The sequence below is a fragment of the Pistacia vera genome, unplaced genomic scaffold (genome assembly GCF_008641045.1).
Source record: "Pistacia vera cultivar Batoury unplaced genomic scaffold, PisVer_v2 Contig344, whole genome shotgun sequence".
Lineage (NCBI taxonomy): Eukaryota > Viridiplantae > Streptophyta > Magnoliopsida > Sapindales > Anacardiaceae > Pistacia > Pistacia vera.
This window is the reverse complement of record NW_022196162.1, coordinates 1,828,665-1,854,289: the sequence shown is the minus strand read 5'-3', so window position 1 is coordinate 1,854,289 and position 25,625 is coordinate 1,828,665. Positions and strand designations below refer to the sequence as shown.

The 25,625-nt window shown below is 35.2% G+C and overlaps 3 protein-coding genes and 1 pseudogene across 4 annotated transcripts; 3 read left to right on the top strand and 1 right to left on the bottom strand.

The window, feature by feature from the left end:
- The first annotated feature begins 727 nt into the window (after positions 1-727).
- LOC116138830 lies at positions 728-7,248 on the top strand (annotated as a pseudogene).
- Positions 7,249-7,402: 154 nt separating this feature from the next.
- On the top strand, positions 7,403-9,074 carry LOC116138903 (RNA-binding protein pno1). Its single transcript, XM_031424576.1, has 2 exons — positions 7,403-7,539; positions 8,049-9,074. The coding sequence occupies exon 2, from the start codon at positions 8,072-8,074 to the stop codon at positions 8,744-8,746; it is 675 nt and encodes a 224-aa protein (XP_031280436.1). The 5' UTR covers positions 7,403-7,539; positions 8,049-8,071; the 3' UTR covers positions 8,747-9,074.
- A 789-nt stretch (positions 9,075-9,863) lies between these two features.
- LOC116138883 (protein DNA-DAMAGE INDUCIBLE 1) lies at positions 9,864-15,202 on the bottom strand. The gene is made up of 16 exons (XM_031424558.1): positions 14,999-15,202; positions 14,859-14,891; positions 14,474-14,601; positions 13,558-13,666; positions 13,350-13,466; positions 12,994-13,059; positions 12,785-12,847; positions 12,658-12,702; positions 12,325-12,386; positions 11,838-11,931; positions 11,333-11,425; positions 11,164-11,233; positions 10,920-10,990; positions 10,456-10,513; positions 10,262-10,296; positions 9,864-10,155 (listed from the first exon to the last, which is right to left on the bottom strand). Exons 1-16 carry the CDS (start codon positions 15,062-15,064, stop codon positions 10,027-10,029), a joined length of 1,239 nt encoding a protein of 412 aa, XP_031280418.1. The 5' UTR covers positions 15,065-15,202; the 3' UTR covers positions 9,864-10,026.
- Positions 15,203-18,760: 3,558 nt separating this feature from the next.
- Positions 18,761-25,229, top strand: LOC116138909 (general transcription and DNA repair factor IIH subunit TFB1-1-like). Of its 2 annotated transcripts, none has more exons than XM_031424585.1 (20): positions 18,761-19,141; positions 19,257-19,335; positions 19,421-19,479; positions 19,569-19,632; positions 20,275-20,401; positions 20,571-20,646; positions 20,865-20,960; positions 21,106-21,150; positions 21,581-21,637; positions 21,748-21,903; positions 22,032-22,097; positions 22,364-22,487; positions 22,725-22,784; positions 22,927-23,045; positions 23,121-23,306; positions 23,410-23,523; positions 23,823-23,900; positions 24,187-24,234; positions 24,484-24,552; positions 24,863-25,229. In XM_031424585.1, the coding sequence occupies exons 1-20, from the start codon at positions 19,061-19,063 to the stop codon at positions 24,902-24,904; spliced, it is 1,746 nt and encodes a 581-aa protein (XP_031280445.1). In that variant the 5' UTR covers positions 18,761-19,060; the 3' UTR covers positions 24,905-25,229. The 2 variants fall into 2 exon arrangements, with proteins under 2 accessions (XP_031280445.1, XP_031280444.1); XM_031424584.1 differs by having other exon boundaries at positions 18,762-19,141; positions 24,876-25,227.
- Positions 25,230-25,625: the final 396 nt, after the last annotated feature.

The window sequence follows — 25,625 nt, the reverse complement described above, 5'->3', positions numbered from 1 at the left end:
TTATAGTTAAAAGCCTAATTGCTGGTGCCATTTCTGAATTCATCACTGTATGAAATTATCCATTTAATCAATTCAGAAATCAAAGATGTGTTGATTGAAGTATTGAAATGGGAATTGCTATTTGCTAATTTACTTGTACCTCTTGCCGGCCGCTGTATCATGATCCAACATTATCAATTTCAAAACTGCTATCAGGGATCTAAAATTTCCTGAAAGACAAGGAAGGAGATACAAGAAGAGGCAATTAAATATATATGTAAAAATAACTCCATGTAAAATTTTCTTTATTAATTTCTGGGAAAAGGGCTCTTTTCAATAACAATTGCAGAATATGCAAAATACAAGACAGTGAAGCTCTGAAGGAAACTCCTCCCTTATTATCAAATACAGAATGGAACAGATTACAGATCATAAAAACTCAGCATGAGCAACTACGCAACATGTATAAAGCTACTTTTATACAAAGAAAAATGAACTCACCTTCATGAGGAAATATCTGTAATTCTTGAATTGTTGCAGCTCATATACTCATTTTGGTGAACAAAACGAGTATATGGAAGATGGGGGGAAGAGGAATAAGAATATGGAGGGAATATTATTAGAATCTTATGCATATTATTACTGTTAAAGACGTTTTCTTTTGTCCTTTTGGACTCATGTTGATTAGCCCCAGTTAAGCCCCAAATACATATAACTATTCAACCAATCCAAGCCCATGTTCAAACTTATGGATAGCAGCCGGTCAAGACGGCTCCCCAGAAATGAAACGACTGTTTCGATACTCGGCTCTATCCCCTTGAGGTTTTGTAAAACCTCATCTCTACAGGTAAATAATGCGAAATGTAACATCAAACTGTGTTGAGAACCAACCTTTACTGTTGAAACACAATAACGTTATGAGTGCATTGCCAAATGAACCTGAAAAAGAATAAGAATTGAATAGCAGAAGTCATCATTTTTCCAATATATGTCTGAAGGTGCGGTGGTAAAAATAATTTCCTCTAGCTGTTATTGCTTATAGTGAAAATAGCCAATATGGTTACAACATTTACCTAATTATATAGAAAAAAATAACACTCACGTTGCTATGGACAGGAAACATCTGTTATCAAACGAAGAGAAAGTTTAGCTTGCAAAAATAGACAAAACAAGAACTATAAAAATTAAGCAAGGGAAAAAATATTAAGTTTCAAAAGGAAAGCAATGAGGATTTCTGCTTTCTCTTATTTGTTATTATTCACCTCTCTTTCCTATACAACAACTTTTGCAGAATTAAAGGCAAGCTTTTACTTATTCTTCTGGTTTTCCAGTAATTTTTTTTTTTTTCAAGAATCATGCATAATTATTCAAGTTTCATTTTGTTTCTGATAAACGAGGGCCGGATAAAACTCACCTCCAAAAACTAGGCGCTCAAAGAAGAAGGGAACTTAACCACATATATACATTATATGGGGGACAAATACAATTTTTAACACCCTCTCTCACGCTTCCCACCATTGTCCCAAACAAACATGTTTCTGAATTCTGATACCATGATAAACAGGGCTTAGGTAGAACTTACCCCAAAAACTAACTCAAGAGAAGGGATCAGAGCCCAAACACATATATACACCTTAACAGTTTCTATTAAATTCTTCATTGTAATCTCGTTACAATATATATACTTACATGTTTGTTTGATTAATCTTTTTTAACTTTCATCCTCTTTTTTCTTTTTTTCTTTTTTTCTGGACATGCAGTCTTATATAGTATATTTAGGAACACATCCGGTGCAGTTAAACGCTTCGCTTGTTGATCACGATCATGCAGTACTATACCATTATGAGCTGTTAGGATCATGCTTAGGAAGGTAAAGGATTTTGGAACAATTTTTCTTATGTTGATATACCATTGATTCCATAACTTTATTCATTTTTTCTATGTTTTTTTTTTTTTTTTTTTTTTGAATTTTCATGAGCAGTATTAAGAAGGCAAAAAGCTCATTGTTTTACTCCTATAACCGATTTATCAATGGCTTTGCCTGCGTCCTTCATGACGACGATGTACCCAAAGTTCAAAGTAAGAAGCTTAATTTAAATAGTTTTCCTTTTCTTTCTTTGTTCTATAATATCATAATAACATTGAAAACAGGAAAAAAAAAAAAAAAAAAAAAAGCAATTAAGGGACCCTCCCTCCTTCATTTAATTACTTACTTATTAGTTAACCACCGTATAACAGTATATCCGTCTACCAAACTTCTATCATTAATTACTAAATTGCATATATACAGCATAACCGTCTACAAACTTCTACCCATATACTAAATGCGTACCAAATTGGCCATGCATAACGTTAATATACGGCATAACAAATTGGCGTACCAAATTGGCCGTACATAACGGTTAATATACAACAAACAGTCAATCTACCAAATTAGCCATGCCCGATAATAGTCAATCTACCAAATTGTACCAAACTTCTACCCTATTAATTACTTAAATGTTATTAGTTAACCACACAGCATAAAAGTCTACCAAACTTCACATCAACAGTCTATCAAATTGGACTCCCAAAAGTTTAGCTCTGTAGAGGAGGGAGTGACATGAACTAAATTACAAATGACATGATTATTTTATTTGTGCAGAACACCCCAAAGTCATATCAGTTTTTGAATCATGGAAGAAATTGCAAACCAGCATCGTGGAATTTTCTTGGATAGAGAAAGACTATGACAATATTCCTTCAAATTCAATATGGAAGAAGACAAATTTTGGTGACGATGTATTATAGGAAACATTGACTCAGGTAGAATCTTTTTGATCAAAGTTTTGGCTTTACATCCCAAGTTTTGATTGATTTAATGAATTCTTTTTTTGTATATCCTAATATTGTTCATGGCACACTTAAAGGTGTTTGCCGGAATCGAAGAGTTTTGCTGATGAAGGCATCGGTCCAGTGCCAAAAGGTGGCAAGGGACCTGTAATAGCAAAGATGAAGTTAATGTAACAGGTATCTCTACTGTTGCCATTTTTCTCCAACAAAAGTTTGCCAAAATGCTTAAGGGTTCTTCACATAAATGTCTCATAAATCAGGAAGCTAATTGGAGTAAGGTACTTCAACAAAGGGTATCTTAAATATGCTCGTAGGGTTGCTCGTAGGCATAATTCAACTATACTGTCACTCCCAGATGATGACACTCGTGACTTCAATGGCCATGGCCCACACACCTATCAACAGCGGGTGGAAATTTAGTTCCTAATGTTAATGTTTTGGTAATGGCAATGGAACAGCAAAAGGTGGATCACCTAGGGCTCGCGTTGCTTCCTATAAAGTATGCTGGGAGCCAATCGATAACCGACAATGCTCGATGCAGACATCATGGCTGCCATTGAAGCTGCAATAAGTGATGGTGTTGATGTCCTTTCCATCCAATAGGTGGAGGACCAGAAGAATATTTTAATGATGGGGTTGCAATTGGTTCTTTCCATGCTGTTAAACAAGGCATTAGTGTGGTTGTCTCGGTGGCAACCAAGGACCAATGCAGGATCTGTAGGAAATATTGCACCCTGGTGTGTCACAATGGTGCCAGCACAACGGATAGGGAATTTGTAAATTATGTTACACTTGGCAACAAGAAGATCTTCAAGGTATTCTTTCCTTAAAATTATAAACCTATGCAATTGTAAGAGGTGGAATACATAGATCATTCATTTTAATTCCATTAATTATTCAGGGAGTAAGCCTATCAGATAAAGGCCTGAAATCAGAAAAGTTTTATCCAAGATACTGGAGAAGATGCCAGGGCCAATGACAACCAGTTAAGAAGCGTAAGCAAATCTCACTTCCAATGCTAGAATTCTCAGTAGCTCTAATTTTATTGTCCTCCATTCTTGCTATGTGTTTGACTGGTGCAGTAGCGCATGTCAGCCTGGAACCCTTGATCCGGAAAAGGTTAAAGGGAAAATCTTGGTGTGCCTTTGGCTCGGAAGTAAACAACTCGAAACCGGAAAATATGCTGATAATAGAGCGTTGGGATGATTTGGCTAACCACAAACAGTCCCAATGTTGCTTTTACCAACATGCACGTCCTTCAAACTTCCATATCAATTCCAAAGATGGTGAAGCTATTTTTGACTACATTCATTCTACCAAGTATTTATCTTATCTTTCATTATTCGGCTGTTCTTAAAAGAGCAAACGACTTTTCCCACCCGAGGTTAGCGAAACTCCCACTTGATACTCCTGGTTGCATTTATTCCAAATTCTCACCCTTAATCTAACCCCCGTTACTTTATTTTAACAATTGAATGGTAAAAGCGTCAAAGTAACCACATCTAAATTTATGGTCAATGGGGGGTGGGGATGTCGATGGTGGGGTTGCGGAAGGCCAACGGCGCAGGAACAACCCAAATCGGGCCTAAGTTGTGGATCACGCGATCAAAAGTTCGTGGAAAAAACAAGCCAAATCCGGCACGAAAATTGATCATAGGTTAGGGGCAAAGGAATTGAGCTTAGGGTGAGATTTCCATCAGTTTGAGTGGGAAATCTGGCCGCACACGGAAAAAGAGTAGTGTCGACGCCAGCAATGGGCGTGAGTTGAGAGAAATTTAATATGTAGGGTACTTTGACGCTTTTACCCTTCAATTGTTAAAATAAAGTAAACAGGATTAAATTAAGGGCGAGAATCTAGAATAAATGTATAGAGGTACCAATTAGGTTTTCGCTAAACCTCGGGTGGGAACATGTGTTTGCTCTTCTTAAATTACCCATTTTAATTGCTAGCAACTCATGTATCATGTTTATGCATGCAACAGGGACCCAGTTGCACACATAAGTAATGTAAAGACCGAAATCGACACAAAGGCAGCTCCAGCAATAGCTGGATTTTCAGCTAGAGGACCCAATATGATTGATCCAACTATCCTTAGGTTAATCTAAAAAAAGATTTATCAACCGTCAGTTCTTGTGTCACTTCATTTCTAATTTTAATATATCAATTTCCATTTCAGCTGATGTCATGCACCTGGAGTCAATATAATTGCTGCCAACTTGAAGCAACATCACCAACAAACTTGAACTCTGATAACCGAAGGATTCCTTATATCACGATGTCTGGCACTTCAATGGATGCCTCACGTTTCTGGTATTGTTGGCCTAATCAAAGCTGTTCATCGAGATTGGAGTCCAGCAGCTATCAGATCCGCAATCATGACAACCTGTGAGTTTTTCAAAATCCCTAGTCAAGTCTCCTCACAGCTAGAAGGCCATAAAATTCTGTCTTCAATATCTATGCTTTCTCATTGTCCTACACCTTTTTTCCTTTTTCGCAGCAAGGAAAACGGACGCAAATTCTAATCCAATTGTATATGAAAACGACAACAGCGCCGCAAACCCATTTGCATATGGTGCAGGACTTCCGAATCCAAACAGTGCATTGGATCCTGGCTGTTTATGACTTGAATGTGAATGTACTTGAACTATTTGTGTGCCCACGGTTACAACCCGAGCCTCATAGAGCATTTACAATCTCGGAAAAGCTTACTCGTGCCCCGAATCATTCAATGTCCTGGATTTAAATTACCTTCAATAGTACTTCCTTATCTAAATGGCTCAGTCGAACTCACCTCATCTCTTAAGAACGTGGATCACCAGGCACATATAATGTGACCGTAAATGCACCGAGTGGTGTGTCTATTGTTGTTGAGCCTAGCAGCTTGAATTTTGAAAAATATGGTCAAGAGAAGAAATTTGTAACAGATTTAGCCTCGTGGTAGTGAAAGGGTTATCGTTTTGGAGAAATGATATGGTCAGATGGTATGCATAGTAAGGAGTCCTATTCTAGTAAAGAATGGTAAATTGGAGATGTAGACATTGGAGAGATATCTCCAAATCTTTTCTCTTATGAAGTAATTTTTGTACTCAAGTTTTTTCTCTGTTTATTAATTGAAAAATTTGAACCCCAGATTGTCCAAAACAATTTTAGATGTCACTATTAACCTTTCATACATTAACCCATATTATGTCTATTGTAATAACACACTCACAAACCACAAATTATAACCAAATAAGACACATCCACAAAAGATTAAGAACACCACAATTTTTACTGTCGTTCACCTTTCCAAGATTGGGAAGGCTACGTCCACGTTGAGTTCCGGAAACATTGAAGCCCACTGCACTATTAGGAAAGCTGTTTATAGATTACAGACGCAAGATCGAAAGATTCAAACAAACCCGAAATCACCCTATCTGGTAACTAATAGCCCTGGAAACTATACACTGAAAATCCCAGCCAACTGAGAGACAAAACCCCTCAAACAGAATGACAAATCAATCACTCAACCCGTTACACAAAATCAAGATTTCAGAACAAAGGATGAACCCTAGCAGAGCAAACACCTAACCTTGTTTCAATCGAAAAACTAAACTTGAAAACTAAAGAGAAAAAGTTCACTTATATATCGTTGACCAGAATGGACTAAGCACAGCCGTTGGATCTTCTCAAAACTAATGGTCTAGATTCATGCTTGAAACGACAGCGTGTTGGTTAAGTGACACGGCACCGTTTTGGTCTTCACACTTACAATGTCCATAAAAAACGAACAGAGATAAGGTGATTCATAATGAATGGCCTTACTGTTGTTACCTGTGCTAGCAACAAAGGTCCAAAACCACAGACCCGAAGAAGGTTAATGGGACAATCGTGGTTTGCCTTGATGAGATGCTCACTGACAGAGATGATAAGGCCAATGAGGCTCTGATAGAGCAGGCGCTGTAGGGTTGATTTTGGTGAACAACAAAACAGCTGAGAACCATATTGATGATAGGGTTGATGATATTAGATCAGCAAGAACAAGAGGCGGAAGTTCATGAAAACATATTCTACATTGTAATAATCTCCCAGCGACACCGTTTGCATACAGTGCAGGACATGTGAGACCAAACAGTGCAATGGATCCAGGTCTTGTTTATGACTTGACTCCTGAAGATTACATGAACTATTTATGTTACCAAGGCTACAACCAGAGCACTATTAACCGAATGAGACATTCAACTGAGCCTTACTCTTATGAATTATCCGGATAAATTCAGCATACGGAGTTTCAATTGCCCTTCCACCATGTCACCGTTACTCGAAAACTTAAGAATGTTGGTTCACCCGGTACATATAATGTGCGCGTCAAGAGGCCAGCTGGGGTCTCAGTTTCTGTTGAACCTACCACCTTGAACCTGAAATTTGATGTCAACAAAAATATTAGGGCCTGTTAGATTCACTAAATCTGAGGGGTTTAAAAGAAGCCCACAATAAAATACATTCTTAAACGACAGTGCTTTGGCCTTCGACTAGTTGTACATAATGGAATAGAATAAAGTAAAAATAATGAACTAAAGGGGCCCAAAGATAATCTCAAACGCTGTCGTTTTCGTCAATCAGCTGAGTAGATAGCTAAAACCCTAGTTTTTGACCATTGGACCTCAAAAACCTCAGCTTTGCCTTCTGTACTGCAAGCCAAGTCCTAGAGAAAGCAAATAATATCAAATCATTGTCCCAAAAATAAGGTAAAACTGGCTAATCTTGTTTTCTATTCATCGTTTAATAGAATTATGTTGGTTTTGATCTTTGGTTGATTCATAATTTATTGGTGCCTGTCAAAAACCTTCATGTTCAAAGTTACAATTATCTTGTTTTTTTTTTTAAATTAGAGTGACCCAATTGAATTTTATTAATATCCCATGATTTTGCTTTGTTAAACTTGATGAGTAGGTATAATTTTAAGGATATGAATGGATATTTTAGACAAATAGCTGGGAAAGTAATGGACTTTTGTTTTAGCTTTTTTTTTTTTTTTTTTTTTTTTTTTTTGGTAACCAGTGATTTTGATGTCTGTGTTGGATCTGTGTGATGATTGTTGATGAAAGATAGGCTCTTTAGATCAGGTTTTTCTTAAAGAACAAACCTTTTCCTAAAAGATACTTCTAGTATATATTTCATAGTTTCTGAAGTTCTCTTGTTATCGCAAACTTTTATATTCTTTTTCCTGAATTGTTTGCTTAAACCTCTTTTTCAGGGCGAAATACAGTGGATTTTATAATGCAGAACAACAAGGTCCCCGCATCTATGGAGATTGAAGCAGTTCAACCAGAGTCAATATCTGAATCAGGGTCATTGCCGCCTAAGCCAAAGTTTAAGCCTTTGAAGGCTCATGAGATGTCTGACGGTCGAGTTCAGTTTCGGAAGGTTTCAGTTCCACCACATAGGTATTCACCTCTTAAGAAGGCATGGATGGACATTTACACTCCAGTTTATGAAGGGATGAAGATTGATATCCGTATGAATCTCAAAGCACGTAAGGTCGAATTGAAGACCAGACCAGACACACCTGACATCAGTAATCTGCAGAAGTGTGCAGATTTTGTCCATGCTTTTATGCTAGGTTTTGATGTGATAGATGCCATTGCCCTTTTGCGGTTGGATGAACTCTATGTCGAATCTTTTGAGATCAAGGATGTTAAAACTCTTCGAGGTGAGCATTTGTCACGTGCCGTAGGGCGATTGTCTGGTAAAGGTGGTAAAACCAAGTTTGCAATTGAGAATGCAACGAAGACAAGGATTGTGATTGCAGATACCAAAATTCATATCTTAGGTTCGTTTGCCAGTATTAAAATTGCAAGAGATTCTCTGTGCAGTCTTATTTTAGGGTCTCCAGCAGGAAAGGTGTATTCAAAACTTAGATCTGTTACAGCTAGACTAGCAGAACGATTTTAACCCTTGCTAAGTTTCATCTCAAGAAAGTCATTTCAACATGTTTTATATATTTTCCATTTTTCCTATAAGATTGAATATGCTGAGTGTGGCTGTGGGGTATGAGAGTTCAGCTTCGCATGAAATTTTTGCTAGGAGGCCTTGTGTTTACAGTGCAAAATCACAGTAGTTGGAAGAATTTTTTTCATCTTTGTGTATGCAATTATGAAGTACTAAAGTTGCTTAATATACAGTTTGTGGTACTTGTAATGCTTTATGTTTGTAGAATTGCTCTGTTATAGCTTCCATCAAACTCAATAAATGATATCCAATTATAATTTCTGCCTCTTCAGGTGCTACTTAGATCCTTTTTTGAAGAAATTAATGTGATTTGCTTCCAGGATTTTACTTGCTTCATTTTGCCAAACTTGATTTATTTATAGCTGGAAAATAATATCAGGGCCGTTACACCATTTGACTACTTTTATTTCAAAGAATAATGTTAGGTCCATAATCCAATCTCATAACCTTTTCTTAACTCTTGATGTGATAACTCGTAATTAGTCAACTCGTAAATGGATTCTGCCTGTTTGCTACAGGTCTCAGGTCTCGCTTATCCATTTGGAAGTTGACCAATTGTGAGTTATCACGTTGAAAGTTGTGAGATAAGGTTGTAAAATTGGATCGTAAACCTAACATTACTATATACACTTACAACCCAATCTTATAATTTTTTTTCTCACAACCCCAATGTAACAACTTGTAACTGGTCAACTCGTAATAATCTCACCTATCCAATTGCGAGCAGAGTTATGAAAAAAAAATTGTAAGATTAAGTTGTAAGCTATCTTTATTGATCTCAAATTATACCGACTCATACCGTATGAGATGTTGATTGACAAAGTCTTCTTATACAAACTCTTTCGTACAAATCTATTGTATTGAAGCACAAAACCTAAATTGACATTGTGTAATCATGCACAACATCTTAATGCAAAATCCCATCAGTATAAATACTCAAAAGCATGACAAATTTTATTTTTCTTTTTCTTTTGGAGCATGGTTTGATTGTAATTGAACAAAAAGCATTGAGAAAGAGTAGACATTTGGAGAAAACTAGATAACCAAAATTGTCAAGAGATTAACACCAATGAGTTCAACTTATCATTTGAATTGAAAGAATGTTAGCAGATATAAACACTTTCAAATGAAATGTGTCATTCCAATCACAGTTTAAATTTCTTATACTGTGGAATTAAATTTTTTGAGAAACTGTAATCTATAAATGACAATTCCATGATTATTCAGCCTCCAAAGAGAAACCCAGCTGCTTGCTCTTCATTCCCATCAAAAAATTTGAGTGCTTGTATTACTGCAGCTCTTCCGAAACCTAGTTCAACAAGCTTTGCAACTTTAGCTTCAAAATCAGCTCCCTAAAGTCAAATAATAATTTCAATTAAAAAAAAAAATAGATAATAGAGGTATTGAAGCTAAATCAATCAAATTTTACCATAACACAATTGAACATGGCAGATTTACCTGTGTTGCATCACTGGGTGTGCCAGGCGTGATACCTGTGACCAATGGAAGAAAAGAAACATCAGTTGTAGATTTATCAGGCGGCACAAGCACACATAAAGTTCAAAGTTCAAACCAATAAGTGTTTTGAGAATGCGGCTTTCAGGTTACAAGGCAAGCGATGATGAAAAGATAGAAAGATTTCTAAAACTAACCGGAAGATTGGCCTCCTGCAGGTAGACTATCTTTCTTATCTGTTTGTCCTAATGTCGCCTGGAGAATCACAAGTATTCAAAGGCTAAATTAGAGAAGGCAAAGTGCTATTGCTACAATTAAATCACTGAACAAGCAGAAACTTTGTAAAGTTATAAGGACCATTCTGAGAAAACAAAAATCAAATACTATCCATAAATGCAAATATTATCTGAACCAACTACGTATTTTTCATACAAAATTTCAGATTAGCAACAACACTCCAACAGTGGTATAGAACATCATCTAGAAAAGAATATCCAGTGATTTTCTCTAAAGTTCAACTTGGACTAATTTATAAGATAGAATCTGCATTCATAAAATTTAGAGAGTTCTATAAACCACAATATATCAAAAGCTCATTTGTTGAAATCATCATGCAATGCAGGGTATTAAGGAAAATCAGCTTGATCAAGAGTAGACATACTGCAATTCCTGAGCTGGATGCTTGTTTGGAGTACTTCTCTTCATCCAGAAACCTAGGAGGAATGTCTTTCTCTGAAAAGCACATAATTTATTTCAACTTTTCATAAAAGTTTTAAAATTAAAGAAATTGATAATCTAATGAACCATAGAAAATCAGTTTAACCATATACATGGAAAATAATGTTCATCATTACAAGAGAGTAACTTAAAAAAATTTACACCAAAACAGTGATTTGGGGACCGACCTTGCAAAAATGGTACAGCTACCTCCCCTCCACCAACTCTTAAAACATTGTCCTTCAAGTCAATCATACACTGCAGATAGTGTCTTAGTTAAAAACAAATATAAGAAAATATTATCAAAGTACAAAAATGGACTGGTACATCAGATATTAGAGCAAGAGATGATGCTACCTGGTGCTTTCGAAGCATATCTAGCCCAAAGAGGAATTCCATGTTGGGAGAATCCAGTACCACAAACGAACAGGGGTAGAATATATTCCCAATCTACAGGAAGGAGAGAAGTAAAACATATGCTCAACATAACATATAATATAGGTTAAAATTTCAAATTTCAACAATAAATCTGTCACCGAAATGTCAGTAATACAACATCAATCAAAAAATACCATGAGAATAATTCCCAAGTCTATTGCTCACATGTGACTTATTTGATGGAAAGGAAAGAGAAAGCACATGTAACGACTCATTCACATATAAGCGAGTTGGGCCCACATCAAAGCAAGGAAATTGCACACAAAAGAATGCATGTTTGGTCAACCATTGGTGAAATCGCAGAAAATCATTGCTTGGTCAATCATTTAGAAATTTTATAATTATAAAGGAAATATTTTACTAAAAACACTATATGTAGCATTCAGTGATTTCTTTAACTTTCACAGAAAGCAGATTTTAATACCTTGATTGGGGCCACATGAATTCGACCAAGAATCTCAGACTGACCAACTCCAAGAGCCACGCCTTTGTAACGTTGATCTAAAAGCCTTAGCAATCTGTAAATGACCACATCAACAACATTACAACCACAGACCTCCATCTGTTAAAATTGGTATCCAAATCTTCACTCTTAACTCAACCCATAACCATCTATCTCACAGTAGAGAATGCGACAAATTGTATGCCTTAAAAGCCATGCATGAAAGGCCAACCAATTATGTCAGCACCTGTCTTATTATGCTGACCTTGCTATTTAACAAATAATAAATGTTATACAGAAGCACATAATCTATAAGTATAGCCTGGTATAGAATGAATATAAATGTCCACAAGTTTATTCTTCACTATTCAAAATTAAATCATATTAAGTATGAACTTGCATGAAACAATCGTTCAGAAACACCAGCATTGGTATGTAAATCAAATGATTAAAGATATATGACACATACCCACAACGTTCTGCACAGCTTTTTGATATAATTGTTGACTGTGCACCGCTATCTACAAATGCCTGAGACAAAGAGAATCAAATACAGATACATTCTAAGTTTTAGCTTTCCTCTATAACACAAAAGATGCAAAATGCTGGAAATAGATTACATTGAGATGTGAAGAAAGAAGCAAGAGAAGTCCTATGACTAGATGAGTTGGATGATACATGATAAAAGAGAACGTAACAAGTACACAACAGTATAAACTTTAGTATGCTATGTTGAACTTGGATGAAAAAAATATATAAAGTAAAATATTCATCAGCCAAATGTTTTCTCTATCATCTCTACCTTCAAAGGAACACCATTAACCTCCATGTCAACGTACAACATAACCTGAAGAATTACACAAGAAGGATTAAATGAAAACAAAGAAGCAAACAAATCATAGGTTACTAAGGTTGAAAAGCATACATACCACTCTTGCAAAACCCTCAGGGTTATGTTCCAAGGCAGCTGCCCAGTTATCATCAATTCCTTTCTGCAAAAGAATTAGAAATATGCAAAAGGTCACATAATCTATAAAAATCGTGAGGGCAGCCGTAGTATAGCATATGGAAAGAGAAAAACAATATAATCAGCCAAACAGTCTAAACTTAAAATTTTTATTTGATACAATACACTGACCTGGCGAATGGCAGCTTCAATTTTCTTTTGTGCTTCAACATCAAAAGGATCCGCATAAAGAAGTTCCTAAAACAGAACAAGAAGGTCATAGAAAAATCAGCTTCTCATTAAAAATTTACAGTGGATTCACAATGGTCTACCCAAATTTTAGACTCAAAAATGTCTATTCAAATTAATAGGAACAAATAACAAGAATTGGTAGTATAATATTTCATGTTAAATTAATCCTTACCAGATATTTTCTCTAATTAGTTTATTGACACAAAGCCAGAATTATAACTAAAGTGGTTAAATGCAAAGAAACTTTAATGACTGGAACACAACTAATTAAAGTGACCAGTCACAAGCCTACTCACAAGCTCCTCATCTTGTTGACGTCGAAATATAGATCTTTGACGGTGTCTCTCTCTCAATAGCTCCTGCAGTTTGTTGAGATCATTTCCAAGGACGACTTGTGCCAATTCAGGATCGGCCTGAAAGTTCAACAACAGTTGAATGCCAAAAACCCACAAATTGAGTCATCAATCACAGAAGAGCAAATTGGTAAAAAACAGTCCAATCTACCTGAAACAGTTGTGTCATCATATTAGAGTCATTCCGTACGTGCTGCTGGAAAGCTGCAGGGTTCACAGCAGAACCATCGGGATTGAAGCCCAAGGTATTGGCAGGGGTACTGAAAAATTAGAAATTTTTTCAGTTACCAAAAAAGGAATGCAATAAATTTGATTACAAACTGTGAATGAACTATGAGAGCAACCAAGAAGCGAAAAATATCTATGGGCTATCTCAGCCTATCCCATGATTCAAGGAAAGGTGTCCTTTGCAATCTGTTACACAGAGGCTTTTTATTTTTATTTTTTTCCGGTTTTTCAGGTTTGTTACAGAGAATTCAGACTAAACAATTTAGCAACACCAACTTTTTACATCCTTCTTCAATTTTTATCTGGAGTGACTTCAATTAATATGACTAATTAAACAGCTCAACATGCAAGACCATGGCATCTCTCATTCCTGGTAACCATAATAGACATAAAAAACAAATATCTCACAAATTACAATTTCATATCATTCCTTGTATCCATAATTGGTATTCATACTAGCAGCTTTCTAAAAGGATAGAGACATTCCAAAGTGCAAAAGCACTCTTGAATAACGGAATTACGACATTATTCAAAGCAAAATCAACAATATATCAATAGACAACAGACAGCATACAATCTGTCACCCAAATGAATTATGACATAACAGTGATGTTACAACCATCATTACTAATCCTTTACAAATTTTGTTTAGTTGTAAAACCAAAAATCTAAATCAACATCCAAATCAACCTAGATTAAAAACCCTAACACAGCATGCATCATTACTAAAATCCCAGAAACATTAAAGCCACGAACATTGCAATGCAGTCAAACACCAACGACATTCATTAATAAAAAAAAACAATATCCTCAACAAAAAGCAACATTTTTTAACATACCTAGATGTAGCATTAGAGACCATCATAACCAAATCCTGGTCTTTAACACCCAATGCACTCAGTTTCTCAGCATTCCCCATTTCCTTCCCATTATACAGCAGCTGTTGTTGCCTAAGCGACACCCGGGTCTGCTCAAAGCACACATATAAGTAAAAAAATTCACAAAAATAAAAACAGAAACCAACTCATTAACCGAACACAGATTCTTTTTCTTCATTATCAAAACAACCCATCATCAAAAAGTAAACAAAAAGTTGAATCAAACACTCCCAACGACAAAAACAGTAGACCAACTCATTAACCCCAAAGGAATTATTTTTCTTCATTACCCAAACAACCCATCATCAAAAAGTTGAAAACTTGAACGAAAAGAAAGCAACTTTACCTCAACTTCGAGCAGAGCTTTAACGTTTTCAACCTGTTACAAAAAGAAAAAAAAAACCCCAGAAATAAAAAGTTAAACTTTTTCCAAAATTCTATACAAACATGCAAAATAAGATTAGGGCTTAATTGAGGCTTCTTTACGGTTTCATGGGGATCAACATCTAAGGTAATGATCTGTTCATCTTCAGTCATTACAGTAATCTTCATCTTCTGTTCTCTTTGTTCTGATTGGATCTCTTGGTGTATGTGTGGAGTTCAATTCAACTTGAGCATTGGGTTATATATAGTGCTTTGGTTTCTCAGTTTGTTGTCCTAGTGTGTTGGGTTTGCTTTTGTTTTTACTTTTTAACTTTTAAACGTGGACTTCGATCGAGTTTTAGTTTACTTCTTGAAGTAGAAGAAACAAAGGAAGGTGGTGAGTTTCTCTGCAGTGGGGAACGCTGCTGGTTAATACATTAATCAATTATGTGAAGACACGTAGCATATCATAAACAAATAAATCGGGTACTTTTATCAATTTGGATAAATAAATAGGTCATCAGAGGGGTTACAAAGGGGTTACTCTTAACGAAAACCCATCAAAGGTAGGGTTATACTTTAAAACCAATCAAAGGGTAGGGTTATCTTTTTAAAACCAATCAAAGGGTAGGGTTATTTTGAAAAACCAATCAAAGGGTATCATAATGTGGAGTTTCCACAAGTTCAGGGAACATATGTCAAATTTATAATTTCTTTTACTATTATACCCTTTAAACGAATAATATTACACCAACAACTTTTTCTCACAACATTGATATAACAACTCGCAATTGATCAGTTTACAACGGATCTCACATGGGTCTTACTAATTAATTATAAATTGACCAATTGCGAGCTGTCACAGAAAAAGTTTGTGAGAAAGGGTTATTAGTGTAATATTACTCCCCGTTAAACATTTAATCTTTGAACAATGATGATCCATTAGGAGATTGATACTAAAAAGTGGTAACTGGTATAATCAATCTCGCTTATAAAGTAACTTACACACAGTGAAATATATTGGTATCTTTTATCATCGTTTAAATAGAGATTAAAAGATTAATTATCCTAATAAATTTTTTTTACATAAAGAATTGAGTGAGCTTAAAAAAAAGAAGAAGAAATAATAAAAGATAAAAAGAAGATCTTTCATTTCAAAGAATTTATTATACATCCATCGATTAACATTACTATCATAGCTATTATGATGTAAAGTGTAAACCAACCAATGTCATCATTGAAATAAAACTCTAGGATCAAACACCTGTCGCACTCCTATAAATACTTTGTATTCATGATGTTAACAAAATTTTCTCACTCTTTGGAGTCACATTTGGGACCAAATGCTAACCATACTCCTATATGTACCTTCGAATCCAAGCGCAAAGTATGCTTTTAACATTTTCAATTTTCATACATTCTCTCAGCAAAATGGCCTTCGAATCAACAGTGCACCCCCACCAACCCAGCCATTGCCGACCGTTGGTAGCTAGCAACCTAATGGCGCACGGAAGGTAGGAAATGGCCTTCGTGCGTTGTATGGCCATTTCCGTCTAGATCTCTGCTCGCAAATGGCCATATCGACGCACAACGGCTATTTTCGACCTTTCGTGTGCCGTTCTGGCAACGGTGGCGGCTGGTCACCAGGGGTGGTTGCCAACAACCGGCGGCGGTAGGTGGGTGGGGTGGTAGCTTGGGTGGGCTGCAATTTGTTTTGAATTCAAGGGTAATTTTATCTAAAAAGTTAATTAATTTGGATGAAATAGTAAAAGCTATATTCATGTAAATTAATTTAAAAATAAAGGTATGATTGTTCTAAAATTTTATTAATAAGGGATAGAATTACAACTAAAAAAAGATTATCTTGTAATCTTATAATACCTAAGAAAATGGAAGTAATCAGGAGTGCGTTTGGTTTATTATTTTGGATAGAATTTTGGGAATAAAATTAGGTAGTTGAATAGGGGAGTATTATAAGGTAAAATTTAAAAATTTCTAAAAAACCCCCTAAGTTTGCTAATTTAATTAAACACCCCAATATATAAAAATTTTGTAAAATAACAAAAACACCCCTATCACGTGCAGTACTAGATTTTGGCCACCACCGCCGGAATCTGGCCTGAAAATTACATTACAACACAGACTGGTCGAATCTGTGTCGTAACGCGTCAATATGGCCTTTTCTGGCAGATCTGGCTAGAAAATGCCAGATCTACGGCCAGATGTGGCCGTCGACGGTAGGGGTGTTCAAAAGCGGTTAACCGAACCGGTTAACCGCTTTTCTAAACCGAACCGGATTTTCGGTTTGGAAAAATTCCCGAACCGAAACCGAACCGGTTTTAGGGAAAACCGGTTTTTCGGTTAACCGAAAAACCGGTTAACCATTTTAAAAAAAGCGGTTAACCGGTTTTGAACCGGTTTTCCCTTTTTTTTTTTATAAAACTTTTTTTTTTTAATTTTGTCCTAAATTAAATTGTAAATATAGACAATACATTGGAAACTAAGAAAAAAATTTGGGTTGGGATTTTAGATTGAGTGAATTAGGGATTTATTTTAGTTTAGGTTATTATTTATTTATTTAATATATATATATATATATTTGAAAAACCGGTTTAGAAAACCGGTTTTCGGTTAACCGTTTCTAATTTTGCCCGAACCGGTAACCGAACCGAAAATTCGGTTTTTTGAATTTTTCGAACCGTAACCGAACTGTTTTTTCGGTTAACCGGTTTTTCGGTTCGGTTACCGGTTCGGTTCGGTTTTTGCATTTTTTTGAACACCCCTAGTCGACGGCCGCTAAAGTCCATCTTTGGCCGTCATTGTCAGTCAACGACGGCCATTTCTTTGGCCATCAACAATGGACTTTCCGAAAAAGGCCAGATCGGTGAATTACCGGCCTTTTCCGGTAGTGGTGTAGGCCATTGTAACAGATTTCGACTACCACCGGCGGTGGTTGCCAGAATCTGGCAAGTATGGGTTTAGGGGGTGTTTTTGTTACATTTTAAACTTTTTTCGAGGGGTATTTAATGAATTTAGTAAACTTAAGTGGTTTAAAAGTAATTAAAAAATAAAATAATATTTCTCAAATAATGTTTGATGAATATGATTGAGAATATGGATAATAATATGGAACCAAACGCATCCCATATTACCTCCAATATTACCAATAGCAATTACTATTAGTATTTGAAAATTATCGTAATTTTATATTACTTAACAATCAAACATGTTAATCAAGTAATATAAGATGACATAACCCTAATAATCCCACATAACCCCTAATCAAATGTCCCCTTAGTGATTCCCCTAACAAGCATATAGTACAATTGTTTGAAACAAAAACTCTAATTTTTTTTTCTTTATGACTGAGGTGCTCAAGCCAGTTTGCATGCATCTCAACTAATTTCTAAGACTTTGAAGTCAACGGAAACCTCCCTTGGCTAACCCTATTAGCAACCTTGAATTTATGACTTCTTGTGTAATACTCCAAGAGTCTCTATTCAACCCTTCGATTACTTAAGGATAGTTTAAAAACTCTAATATTGACTTTAACTTATAATTATCATCGAATATAAACCACTTCACAAGAAAGACATTCCACATTTACCTTTCCAAAAGCATAAACTTAAAAGTGTCAAATGGTTGAGTCCACATTACCATTAACACGGATCCCAAAAAGGGTTAATGCATCTAATTATATAGTTTAGTGTTAATCAATATTACGAGCAATAAAATTAATCTAAGAGGATTATATGGTCAAAACTACAGCTAGGTTTGGCTATTTTTCCAAAAAAATTACAGTAACCTTTCTTCTGAAAAAAAAAAAAGAAAAAAAAAAAAAAAAGAAAAAAGATTTGCTATTTGCGTCCTGATATTCTTGTGCTATATGATTAAGCTGTGCTTTCTCCAAACTCCCAAGAACAGCACACACACAGAGCAGGTCCCAATAAATCTCTCCCATCTTTCATTCTCTGTGCGTGTTCTCTTCAAATACACCAAAGAATCAGCGACCAATCTCTTCAATTCAAACCCACTTGAGAGTTTTAAATGCAGATCACTCCCTGAAATAAAGATTGAAACTTGAGCCCGTTGATGCAGAGAATCTTAACTAAATCGCTACTTTTATTTTTCTCAATTGCACCCCCAGCTGAATTCATTGAATGATTCATTGATCGGCTTTTAAAGATGTCAAGCTCGCAGGTCACCAAGCGAACTAAGTACAAAACCTCCGTCAAAGACCCCGGCTGTCCCGGTGTTCTTAGAATGGTTTCTCTCATTTTCTCTTCACAACTTGTTATCGTTTCCATTCTTTTATGTTCATTGATTGTTAATGCTGTTTATTGTTTGGTTTTTTTTTTTTTTTAATTGTTAAATTGTAAAGAATGAGCAGAAATTAATGTTCGTGCCTGATAATCGTAACTCTGGTACTAAGGTGGTTGTGGAGTTCAAGTCAATTCAAGGTGGGTTTTTTCTGAAAAAAGTTTTGATTTTGATGATATTAATTCATTTATGGGTGTAACATTTTATCTGGGGTTCTGTTTACAGGCCATAAATATACTAAGGAGGGATCAAACAAGCCGCCATTGATTAATCTATCCTTTCAGGTTTGCGTTTCTTGTTTTTTAAGTCAGGTGTAAAGTTATGTTTTTGTTTGTGTTTATGTTGTATTGAGTAATGTGTGTGTTTGTTTCAGGGGGGAAGCTACATTTTCGAGTTTGATAGCTACGCTGATCTCCATGTTTGCCGAGATTTTGTGGGTACGTCTCATCGATTTCATTGAAGGTTTTAGAGTTTTAGTTGCATATATATGGGTTATATCATTCCTTTACTGTTATTGATGCTGATTTTTATTGCAAGGAAGGTTTATGTATGACTTTTTCTGTCTGCTAAATATCTTTGAAGTGATTTTTTTTTTTTTTTGGTCTTTATGTGCTGACTTGGGGTATGATACTCATTAATTGAAACTCTTGGAACAGCCATTTTTACTCTCTATGTGTTATTGTTATCATTATTTTTGGGTTATTATTTACCTGTGACATTGAAGATATACATTTATTTGTGCCTTCTTGAGAAAGGGTTCAGTGCCCTCTTAGAAAAAATTAATTAGTTTGTCAGTGTTGTTTACCCTTATGTTTGGAATGTCTTACAATTTAGTATAGATGTATTTGAAGAAATTGCTTAATGAGACTGCTGAGTTTAGGGTCTCAAATAGAGTATCTATGAATTTGCCTCTTGTTCTTATGTGGTATTGTGGTTAGTGCATCTTGTTAGAATATATACTTTTCTAAAAGAAAAAGGGGTGTTGTTATATAGTTGCCAATTAGATTGCTGTGTTTTGTTATTCCTTTTTTAAAAAGAAAAATTTGAAAGCAATATATATTTTTTTTTTTCGCAAACAGGCAAAGTCCTTGAGAAGTCCAGAGAGACTTCAACCACTGCTACGGAAAAAGCTGCTGTTACATTAGCTGATGAACAACTTAGTGCAGCAGAAATGCAGCTTCGAATTAAGCTCTTGCAAGAGGATAGGTAATTTCTTATAGTCATGTGGTATTAAGCAACTAGTTCAATTTTATATACTTGTGTACTCAGCTTAATGATAATAGTTTAATCTGAGATCCTCCTTGTGCTGTTGAATCTCTTGTGTTATTATATCTTAGAAGCTTCACTTAATATGACTTATTTTTTTCTCCCAAAGCGAGTTGCAGAAACTTCATCAGCAATTTGTTGGTGGTAATATCTTGACAGAAGCTGAATTTTGGGCAACAAGGAAGGTTGGTTTCTTTTTGAAGATTTATATTTAAACACGATTCTTTTTATGATTAGTACCTTGTCATTTAACTTATGAACTTTCAGCTTTTTCTATTGATTTTTACCTTTCTGTTTCATCCAATGGATGAACATCTACCTTGAGTTATTATTCTGCACATAGGAAGACCAAATAATTATCAAGGACATATAATTGTAATTCTGCTGCTTATTCATAATGCAGAAGTTGCTGAATAAAGATTCCAGCATGAAGTCAAAACAACGGGTTGGTTTTAAAAGTGTCATGATTTCAGACATAAGACCATTGACTGATGGTCGGGTATGTTATCTTTTTCTCTTTCTATTTGGCAAAAGCTTTTAAGAGTTGTTTTCTTGTATTGAAGTTGTTATTTTAGCCTTCTAACTTTATCACATGGAAAAGTTGTAATTCTTATTTCTCTCTCTCTCTCTCTTTTAATTTTCAGACGAACAAAGTTACATTTAGTTTGACGCCAGAGATCATTTTACAGGTTTGTGTATTCTCTCATTTATTCATTTTTTTTGTTAGGACAAATTTTTGTTTGCTTTTTAGAGCTTAAATACTATTGTTGGGCCCTAATTTATAAGCTCAAGAGGTAATGTAACATAATATCAAAGCCAAATTGACCAACTGGTCTTGTGTTTGAATCCCCTGACGTATTAGGTAAATTTTAATGAGTGTATTTTGATGATTGTATTTTTTGTTGTGATTATGTTTGACCCATATACAAGAGCCCACGAGGGAGCATGTTAGAGCTTAAATATTGTTTTTGGGCCCTTGTAAACTTAAGCTTGTTGGTCAATTGGTAACTTAACACTTCTCAAGTGGTCTGGAATATACTTTTATAGCATTTGGCTTACCATTGTGTTCCTTTTCTTTAATTTTGTTTCTTTTGTATAAATGGATAAATTTTCTTTCAGATTTTTGCGGAGAAACCAGCTGTTCACCGGGCATATTTGAATTTTGTTCCCAAAAAGGTAGTGACAACCTTGGAACTTCTTTTTGAATTCTTTAGACAATTTTCTTTCAGAATTATGAATTTCTGCTTTGGTATTTTTGGTGTGTAATATATGTAAATTGGTCTTAGATGACAGAAATGGAATTCTGGACCAAATATTGTAGAGCAGAATACCTCAACCGTACGAAAAATGTTCATGCTGTTGCAGCAGAGGCTGCTGAAGATGAAGAGCTTGCTGTTTTTCTGAAGGAAGATGATATATTGGCAAGGGAAGTTCGTAAGAAGGTGCTTTTCTTGGAAAGCTGGATCCTTGATACTCTGTTGTTCCATTAACATTTTTTAAATGTAAAAGGCTTCCTACTTTTTCTTTCGTCTTCTAATATATTGTGTTAAGAGCCTTTATATAATTGCAGATTAGACGGGTTGATCCAACCTTAGACATAGAAGCTGATGAAGGGGATGATTACACCCATCTGCCTGTAAGTTGGATGACACACCATTCTCCAATTTTATTCATTTCTCTGTTCTTTCCTTTTTCCTGATCTGTAATAGATTTTTTTTTTCCTTATTTTCAAGTTTCCAACTCTATCTTGAGTGTAAATTATATTTTATATTATCAGTGCATATGCTGTTCCTAAAAGTTCATTTGTTGTCAAAAGTCTGATGGGTGCTTCTTTTAATTTTCTATTGGTTTGAACCATTTTTGTTTCATTTTCAAATATCAGTTGCATATTTTCAATTGCAGGATCATGGGATTTTACGTGATGGCAGCAAGGAAGTAAATGAATCTCAGAATGAATTTTATAGAAGGACTCTGCTGCAAGACCTTAATCGGCATGCTGCTGTTGTTCTTGAAGGAAGAACTGTAGGTAAGGCACTCCATTCAATTTTCTCTTTTCTTCATGTTTAAATTACACATGAAATATTTGATAGCTGATTCTAATCTGTTGGAAATATTTATCATATGTTCCTGTTCCCCTTGAATCTCATATGGTATATTTTTTTCATTTATATCCTGAAAACATGTTACACCAAGTTTTTTTGGGCTATTTTTCAATAAACTTATATATATGTATTTTTCTTGACTTTCGTAAACCTTAATTTAGATGTTGAAAGGGAAGACAACACAAAGGCTGTAGCAGAGGCACTTGCACATTCAAAGCAGGGTAAGTATGATTTAGATTTCCTTTCTTTTATACCAATTGAGTTTAAGCTCCCCACCCCGCTATACAACAGCAAAAAAAAAAAAAAATCAGTTCAAGATCAGTTATATAGGAAGTGTTGTTACTTTACTGTTATTTAATATAGGCAAGCAAGGAGCTGATGGAAATGAAAACGAGGATAGATTAGAGAGAATCGCCCGGGTTGCACCAATTGAGGATCTCCAACCACCAGATAGTCTTCCTTTAGCCCCACTTAGCATTAAGGTTTGACTTTCTTATCACACTTTGCTATCAGTTTATGGTTGTCGCATATAATTTATGTCAAATTTATGGAACCAGGATGCTCGGGAATACTTTGATTCTCAACAAGTTAATGCACTAAAAACCTCCAGAGATGCATCGGCAAGGAGGGAATCACGGAACTGCAACACCCAGGAAGCATATGCTTCTATGAGGAATGCTATTTCTGAGATTAAAGAAAATGGATTAAGTGATCCAATAGTTAGTTCTGATGTTGCCATTAAGGTATTAGCATATTTGGATGTGATAATCAGTATTCCGTTTCTAATAGAAATGAGGAGATATATTTTATTAATGCAAGTGTTTAACTGTTCAAATTTATTTGTAGGTTTTTAATGGGTTGACTCAGAATATCTCTAGCATCAAATATCATCTCGGGAAGAATCCTCGGGAGAGTGTTCTAGATAGATTGCCAAATACAACTAGAGAGAAACTTCTATTTGTGAGTTATCCTCACTCCTATAAACTATATATAGTTGCTTTTCTAAATATAGTGGGGATTGGCTCACGCTTGTCATTTTCTTTACTATCAATATAATCCTTTCAACAATCAGAAAAAAGAAAGTTACTTTACAAAATATATAAGGTTTTATCTGGTTTATGACACGACATGTTCTGTATTAGACTTCAAATTCAATGAGTCAGATGTTTGTTTCTTGTTGAACTTATTAATTCTGTTGCTAGATTTTGGTATAGTTTCCAGTGAAATCATGTTTACAAGGAAAACATTATTCTCTGCAGCATTGGACAACAATTCAAGAATTACTGAGGCATTTTTGGTCTTCATATCCAATCACCACTACATATCTTTATACTAAGGTAATGACTTTAATTCTCTTCTTGCGATGAGGTTCCTCTATCATACCTTATTTCAAACTGAGATTTGGTGTTTCCTAGGAATGCCTCAAGTGTTTATAAGTCAAACAATTTATCACGTCATTAGTTAAAAGTTTCTTCCTCTTTTGGGATGCTTGAAGTGTTGACCTACAATACATAGACTTCAGTAGGCAAAATTTTGATGGTATCGAGAGGTTTGGATTTTCATGTTTATCATGGTGAGGATATAGCATTTGTATCTTTGTTCATTCCTTTATGATATATACAGGTAACCAGACTGAAGGATGCCATGTCAAATATTTATCCACAGCTAGAGGTATGTTTCCTGCAAAAGTTTACATCTTTGGCTTTTTTTCATCCGTATGGTTTTGCATTGAATCAGTTGCTAATGAAAAAAGTAATCTTGATAGAAAACCCAGCCAAATATACCAATGTACATAGCAGTGATTGTAGAAGCATTAATCATGTTGATTTGTACAACTTTTATCATGGGATTTATAAAGAACTTCAGTATTTCTTACATTTATTAACTTAAGCTATATCCTTATCCTTAATAAAATTCCAGGAATTGAAGGAATCTTTGCAGTCAGAGCTCCGGCACCAGGTTTCCCTCCTTGTTCGTCCAATGCAACAGGTCAGCACTTCTCTCCATTACTTGGTTCAACCGCATAACCTCTCCTATTCTCCCTTGATCAGTGGTTTTTGATTGTGGTTTCCAATCACATTCATATCTTATAAATGTAATAAATGAGTGATACGTTGTCGGTAGTCTGTCCGTCACTCAATCGCACTGCTGATGTTTGAAATAACGTGAAAGTGAATTACTAGAAATAATTTCATGTTGGTAAAGTAATGACATTATTTAAGAAAAGCATCTCTGCCCATTAGCTTGGATTATGTTTGTATTTTGCATGTTAATGTAATACGGAACTCATGGAAAACAGCACTTTGGTGTAGGCTTTAGATGCTGCAATTCAACATCATGATGTCGACATGCAGAAGAGATCGGCAAAGAGTGGAGAGAAACCAAATGGATATACCTAGTGGAAGAACTCAGTATCGATCATCAATTTGTTAGAACAATACTGTGATATTGTTTGCTGCTTCCAGCGGTATCATCTTTGTACAAATGTGCATTGAATCAATTTTGTTGTGAGCTTATGCGTGATTAACGGCAATGCTTCAATCCTATGTAAAAATATACTTTCAAATTCATCAGGTGGTAGCCATATTTATACAATTCATTGTTCTTCTAAAATTTTCATAGCTAAATACCACAGTTTTCTCAAGTTTTGCCGATTGAACTTGTTCTTCTGAATGCTTACCATTCATTAGTGCTGGTTGTTAAAAATAGATGACTTGTGAGAGTTCTTAATGGGACATGGACCTGTCAAAAACTCTATTAAGGCTGTTTCATGTCCACAGCCTGATAACTCTATTAAGGCTGTTTCATGTCCATAGCCTGACAGGGCATCAGGCTGCTGAATCTGAATTTGTAATGTGAATCTGAATTTGTAATGTGAATCTGAACATGGTTTATCAGTCATAAAATCTTGTATATTCTCCTAAACAATCTGGTAAAGCCATGAACTTCCAGGCAACTTATGTGCACTTCTGTGAGACAACTCAGCAGCAAAAAAAAGATCTTAAGTTTTCAACTTAATGGAGTCTTATGCAGCTGCTGAACTGAGCATCAAAAAAGCACTA